The sequence below is a fragment of the Montipora capricornis genome, chromosome 2 (assembly GCF_036669925.1).
Source record: "Montipora capricornis isolate CH-2021 chromosome 2, ASM3666992v2, whole genome shotgun sequence".
NCBI lineage: Eukaryota > Metazoa > Cnidaria > Anthozoa > Scleractinia > Acroporidae > Montipora > Montipora capricornis.
This window is the reverse complement of record NC_090884.1, coordinates 63,669,467-63,676,966: the sequence shown is the minus strand read 5'-3', so window position 1 is coordinate 63,676,966 and position 7,500 is coordinate 63,669,467. Positions and strand designations below refer to the sequence as shown.

At 41.4% G+C, this 7,500-nt stretch overlaps 2 protein-coding genes across 2 annotated transcripts in view; both read left to right on the top strand.

The window, feature by feature from the left end:
• LOC138031147 (uncharacterized) overlaps positions 1-7,500 on the top strand; it is a 317,245-nt gene that overhangs the window by 206,906 nt on the left and 102,839 nt on the right. The gene's annotated exons all lie outside the window — the stretch shown is intronic.
• The window catches only part of LOC138030804 (uncharacterized), a 21,889-nt gene that overhangs the window by 11,448 nt on the left and 2,941 nt on the right, over positions 1-7,500 (top strand). The window contains exon 2 of the mRNA XM_068878679.1: positions 5,292-5,790. Within this exon, the coding sequence (XP_068734780.1) occupies positions 5,326-5,790 (465 nt within the window). The 5' untranslated portion in view covers positions 5,292-5,325. The remainder of the gene's footprint in view (positions 1-5,291; positions 5,791-7,500) is intronic.

Genomic DNA, 7,500 nt, shown 5'->3' with positions numbered 1-7,500 from the left:
TAAGTAAGGACAATAAGGAGGAAGGAAAGGGAGAGACGGTAAGTGGAAGACGAACGGAAGGCAAGGGAAATGTGAGAGAAGGGTGTTTTCTTTTTTAATTACATCCCCCAAAAAAGGGAAAACCCTTTTTTAGACAGTTCATAATAACCTAGGTTGAAAACATTTGACCTAAGTTGAAAAAAATCGACCTTGGTTGAAAAAATCAACCTAAGTTCAAATTAAATTAACCTGAATTTTTATTCAACCCGTAACATATCCAACATCCAGTATCAGTGCAACAGCTACTATAGAGCTTCTTTGACGAGCTTTTGTCACTCATGAAATGCCAGATATGGTAGTTTCAGACAGTGGCACAGGATTCACAAGTGAAGAATCTGGCGCCTTAATTGCCAAGAACGGAATTTTAGACACCCTTTCTCTAATGGCCTTGTGGAGAGATCAGTTCGCGTCTTCAAAGACGGGATGAAAAAGTTGGTAGGATAGGAAGATACAGTGTATGGGAAACTAAGCAGATTCTTGTTGGCTATAGATCAACGCCTCAAACAAGAACTGAAGTTACACCAGCAGACCTGCTGTTCAACCGCCGCCTGCGAACCCGACTGGATCTCATTCGACCAGATGTAAGACCACCCATCAATCATCACAGAAGAAGCAGCATGATAACACAAGGCCAATGCGACAATTTGCAGAGGGGGAGAAGGTCCTATAGTTAAGAATTTTAGTCCAGGACCCAAATGAAACAAGGCAAACATTGCAAAAAGAAATGAATACAAAAAAGAAATGAATACAATCAAGAGTGAAGATGGGGTGGTAACCCATAGGCATGTGGATTACATTCTTAATCGAAGTGATATGACCGCGAAGGAGGAAGACGACGTACCTGAGTCTATGGTGCAAGATGAACAAGACCTGGTGTTCCTTCGACAAAAGAGGAACAAAAAGACGTACGTGGGCAGTGAGGACGTCGCCATTAACAGAAGGGAGTCAAATGCAGGATCTCAGACAAGAAGGTCTCAGCGCACAAGGAGAACCCCAAGTTATTTGTGACTGTGAGAACGTTAATTACAGTTGACTTCATTGATCAAAATGACGTTGATGACGATGTAATGGCTGAGCCTAGTCAGACATTATGGAACAATCCCTTGGCCTCTTAAGAATTGTTAGGTGAACTTAGGAGGGGGGGGGGGAAGAGATGTAGTGTATTGTATGACGTCATGAGTCATGTACAGTTGAGTTGAGTTGAACACATGGCCGTCTGCGAGTGATTGCTTCTTTGTTCGTTGCACGTCCGTAAATAATGCACTTCAAATGGATATTTGTATAAATGCAAATTTCACCACGGAAACGAAGGTAAAAACGCAAAGCTTGTTTTCGTCGTATTGCAGACTAAATTAATTGTTTCAGAGCCAGATTTCACAGCTCTTGCGGCTAAGCTTTAAAGTGAAGTGGTCGGATGCTGGGCAACATACTGTAACGCAAGTGTTATTCCGTGGGATGCAGAAGGCAGCTACAGTAACAATTACGGCCCGTTCCTTTTTCGTCTTTGTTTTTTTGTTTTTCTTCATCGTAGTCACAAATGTACATACCCCACAGATGATGAATTAAGCTCCGAACGGGGAATCCAATTTCATGTCCTTCATTATTTTCGAACTCTCTTGCGGCTTCTGTTATTCTGAGAGCGCGTTAGACCACTCGGCCACGGTGACAAAGTTTTGATATTGCGATGAGAGCAAACATTTAGTTTGGGATCCTTTCCCCCCGCGATGATTGACACAGTATTAACCTTCACATCTTAAAGGTAAGAAGAATTTTCTACGTTATTTCTAGATCTTGCTTCGTTCTTGTGCGTTCCACTGTGAACATTATTTTGCGTCTAACGAATACTCCAATCGACTTGTTTCTTGTGAACCAGTTTGTTCAGTCGTTCCGACATAAAAATAGGAAATAATAATAGGAAATAATAAATATAAATAGGAAAATATAATAGGAAAATAGCCTTCAACGGCCAAGTTTAAAGAAAAATTAGCTATCGTGGTCACGGGGACTTCGCAGCGGTCCCCCATGCAAGTACTAACTCCATTCGAACGGACTTCGCTCATATCTTGTCGAACTTTATAACACTTGAAAAGAAAAAAAAACTAACTGACAAAAACCCGGTGTCTTGCCGTCATTTTGTCACAGATGTATCCTTTGTTTTGCGAGTTGCTAGTATAAACACGCAAGGTAACTTGATCACTGGCGGCTGCTAAAATTGATGTCACTTTCAACTGTTATGGAAAAAACACACTGTAAATTTACTGCACTACCACACGTACGCAATGGGCGCACATTTTTTTAATATCCCGTATCTCGTCAATTTAACCCTCTCCCACCCCACAAATATCCCGTATCCCTAATTTTTTACCGAAATATCCCGTATCCTGATAACCCCCTCGTTGTTTGCATTTGCAAAATAAGTAACATTTAATTGAATAATAAGAGTTTTTACAACAAACAGCATAAAGTTAAATTACAGATTCATCTTTCTGGTAATCTCTCGCCATTTTCCGAAGTTTAACCGTAGTTGAAGTTCACTGTAACTGGACAATTTGTGTTAACTGTTTGTGCATCCCACAGATACGCCCTTATAGGAGTCTTGTTGGGGTCTGAACACAGATATAATCCATTTTTCTCTTCTCTTGAGCACTGTAGCTCAGACTGTCCAACTAACTTCCCTACTCTACTAACGGAACTGAGCACAGCCAATTTATAATAGCAACAAGGAAATTATGGACTCAACTCTAAACCAAATAAGTTTCCTCTGAATTGGACGTTTACATGCGAGCACAAATTCAAGATTTGTGTAAAGGAATGACTAATACATAACCCCCCTCCCCCCTCCCCCCCTTTTCCCCCGCGGGGAAGCCATGTCTTGTAACTCTGACCATCATTCTTATTTGAATCTAAAATGTTACAACGTTAACGCGGTTTAAGCAGTCTGTTGTTCCTTTTTTAATGCGATCTATCATTCCGGGTTACTTGCAAAAAATATGACGATGTGATTAAGTCAGAAATCGACTAAATGTGTGACCAGGTCACCTAAAGTTTATTATTAGTTTAAAAATCTAAATTTGTGTTACAGTTAATTAATTTTAGTGATCCAAATTGTTTAGGTTCCCTGTACACCCTGTTCGGCCATGAGGGAAGTTCTTATTTTTATCTCTTTTATTTACTCTAAATTCTATGTTTGCCTGGTATTTACTTCGTTATCATTTATTTGTAATCGTACACTTTGGCATATCATAGTTGCTGCGAGCACCGGTGAGTAGCTTACTAATCTTGACATTTGGGATCCTTGTGCCTTAACTACCAGGATAACAGCAAGTTTAAGATTTCTCTAGACGAGCTCACAGTACACGTGTCCAGTGGTTTTCAACGTGTTTCGTTTCGTGTTTCATATTACGTACTGTTATATTAGTTTCCATCTTCTGCTTGTGTAACAGATGGTAAATTTGACAATTGGTGATTTTTTGATTCCTATAAACATGTATTTTGTACAATATAGTGATCATTTATATCTTTTAATAGATAAACGACATTTCCATCGTTACAGTAACTGATTCTATTCTCACAGCACTTGATTTTCTTTTAGAAATTGCTAGTTACGTTATCGTGCGTCTTTTTGCTGTAGATTTTCTGTGTGATTTAAATATGTTGAGGTGGAGAGACCTTAAAAACGCGTATTACACTGGACTTATTTAAGGAATCAGGCACGGATCCTTCTCTCAAGAATTGATTGTTAATATTAAAGAATTAAATCTTTTACTGGAAATAGTGTATTGAAACATAGAACGTTTCGGCCATAAACCATGGCCTTCATCAGCTAATGCTGGAGGTCACGTGACCTGGACAGATCACGTGACAGGCGACTAGGAAGGCGCCTCAGCACCCGGTCCCATGTGTTGGACAAACTGAAACGGAGCCCCCCTTGGAGTCATTCGCACCCTGAAACATCGGGCAGCCTCAATAATCAGTGATCCAAAAAAGCTCGCAGAAGAACAAGACTACGTTCAGAAGGCTTTGCGTGGCTGTGGATACCCAAAATGGGCCTTCCTAAAAGCAGCAAATAAGGGAAAGAAACCTAGGACAGGGGGGGAGCAGTGGCCGTCCAGAGAAGGCACTGGCTAAGATCCCGTACGTTGCTGGTGTTGCCGAAAGAATTAAGAACGCTCTCAAGTCACATAACATCTCGACTACGTTTAAACCGATTGGCACATTAAGATCTAAACTGGTCAAGGTCAAAGACAAGATGCCTAGAGAAAAGTTGTCAAATTTAGTCTACGGGATCCCGTGTGGATCTCAGCGATGTGCGGCCAGCTATGTTGGCGAAACCAAACAATCCCTGCGTACCCGCCTGGATCAGCACCGTCACCAGGGATCCAACAAGGCACAGACTTCTGCGTTGTACCTACATTGTAAGGAAACCCGTCACTCTTTCAACAACACGGACGTGGTGATACTCGATCGAGAAGAGGACTGGGTCCGACAAGGCATAAAGGAGGTCATATGGGAAAGGGTGGAGCAGCCTTCTCTCAACCGCAAAGGGGGGCTTCGTTTCAGTTTGTCCAACACATGGGACCGGGTGCTGAGGCGCTCTCTATCTCTTGATCTGTCCAGGTCACGTGAGCTCCAGCATTAGCTGATGAAGGCCATGGCTTATGGCCGAAACGTTCTATGTTTCAATACACTATTTTCAGTAAAAGATTTAATTCTTTGACATTTTACAAAACTGGATGATTAGAAATTATGTTTACTTAATTGATTGTTAATGTCACGTATATTAAAAGATGCCAGCGCAGGAAGCTTATTAGAGATTCCCTCTTGGCCCCCAGCTTTGTTTGCGTCTAGAAGATACGTATGTCAGATATCATTCTGAACAAATGGGACAAAATAACATCTGGGGGGGGGTCTCTTCTCTTCTCTTCCGTAAGCAAAGAGTCCGGAGTGAGGGGGTCAAAATGCTCAGCTGTTATACTGACAAAAAGCATACTCTTCATTCTCGTTGTTTTTATGAAAAGCGTTGTTCAAATTTTTGTAAGATTTCATGCGGGAAGTGGTTGAAAATTCCACTTATGCATTCCGTTTCGTGGTCAAATTGAAAATGATTTGGGATATTCGATAGACCTGACAAGTATGTTTCCGTTATTACCAGGCTGTTTCATATTTGATTTTTAATAAGATAGCATGATCAAGAACGTTACAGAAATTGTACAGACGTTGCATTAATTCTTTTTTTTTTTACCTGTGGACAGGATTTTGCCTACACTAACGCGTTCACAAGCCAAGATGCTGCTCCTCAAAATTTCAGAGAAGTTGGACTTGTTCTTTATCATTCAGCTCTTGATTATTCTCTACTGTCAAATCTCGACTGCGCCATGCCAGGCAAATGTGATGGGCTGCGTAAGCAACGAGTCCTGCTCTCAAACATTTGAAGACGTCTATAATGCCCTTGCATCAGGCAAAAATTACTTTAACATTGCAGAAGCCTTGTATCCAGCCACCAAACCCTCGTCCGTCCTTGTCTACGTAAATTTGAATGATACCAAGAAAGAAAATTTCACACCAGTCCCGTACACGTGGAGCAAGTTATGCCTGTACGCTTCTCTGCCTACCAACGTTCTTGAGATTTTGTCTCTTGGCTCTATTCTTGTAGCCCCTCGAACACAACAACTGAGCATTACAATCCCACCTTTCTGTTGTAACGTGTCAGAGGACGAACGCAAAGCCATCGTTCATGGAGCATTAGCTTCGGTAAGATGTGATTTTAGTTCACTTCACTTGAAAAGATCGGTTGTGTTAAAAAGTAGACAGCGCGAAGCCTATGAATTAAGAAAGCCTCCCACCTTTCAAAATCCAGGAATTGTTTACAAAGACGGGAATTTTCAGCGCAATTGAACGAATTGTTACTTCTTAGTCAGAAGGCGGGATAATTTATGGGTGAATCAGAGCTGCAGGGATGTCACAGTGGGGAGAGGAGTCACCTCCCACCAATTTGGCCCAAGTTCCGGCGATGTGGGATGAGTTTGTCGGTTCTCTACTTTGCTTCGAGAGGTTTTCTCCGGATCTGGCTCCGGTTTTCCCCTCTAACCTATGATTTGATATGATTTGACTTCTGTACAGTAGCCCCAATTAATTCCTCAGCTTAGATGAGCTTTAAATACACTTGACACTTAAATTAAGGAAATTCCTTGGGGAATTTTATTTTGATTCCGTAAAGGAATTTCTAAATTAAAGGCGCAAAAGAGTTTCCAAGACAAAATCTCTCTTTCACTTGTCAAAACATAACAAGTATGGAAAAGAAAAGCAGTGCGCTAAATTTAGTTCAGATTGCAAAATTTTTTTAATTTGACCACCAGTTTGAGAACTCGGGTTTGCAAAGTTAAGTTCATACATCACAAATCTTTCCCGCTAATTTGAGTTTGTCAACTTCAGGTAGTATTCTTGCGAACGCCATCTCCAACTCCAACTCGAACTTGTAGAGGGGAAAATGTTCAATTTATTGATGTCCCTTTGAAGCCAACCGTATTCTTGAGAAATTGTTCTGTTTATTTCCACTGACCAGGGTGGAAATTGAGTTTTTCTCTGTCGTTGTGTGGGCCCAATTCCATTAGTAGGGCTAACCCTCACATGGTCTATATGGGTAGTAAACTAGCACTTCGCACTACACTCTATTAGATAAGTCTGTTCAAATGTAAGTGCTACACGGCCAACGTTTGCAAAAAACGTAACCCCTCCTTGTGCGAGGATTATAGCTTCACTTGATTTCATATCCGCAGTTCAATATATGATTCATTTAATATATCATTTCGTTCATTGATTCATTCGTCACGGGAACATTGGAACCCGTAAATGACCAGCTCCCAACATCAGTGGGTTCATAGCCCAGTTGGTTAGAGCGTCGCACCAGAATCGCGAGGTCACGGGTTCAACATTGTTGGAGATAGCAACGCATCAACCCTTTCACTCACGAGAGGTTCCCCATTGGTGAGTAAAATCGTCTATAAGTGTCAGTGGCCCTTACCGGAGTGAAAGGGTTAAATTAACATGGTGTTGAAAACAAGATGGCAGCCGAATTTTGTGAGTTTACAAAGTCGTATGGGTCATATCCTTCCCATAATACATTGCACGTCCCTACATTGTTGGAAGTTATTGCGTTCGTTTGCACTGGGCTTTACGGCCCTTATTAGGGAAAAAATCCCCCCTGATTGACCAATCAGCATTGAGTAATGTGGCCATCTATGTTATATCCAGGTGATCTGGTGACGTAATTTGGAGGACTGGCAAGAAAAATGTTAATGCCGTATCCCACAACCGCGCGCGGCCTTAGATGTTGTTTCCAAACTCCCTGCAGTATTTCCATTGCCAAAACTCAACAGATCATTCAGTGTCTACCACATTTCTTGTTACTGAATGAAAATTCAAGTAGACCCGATGAGCTCTAATCTCGCCCCTGCCATGTCG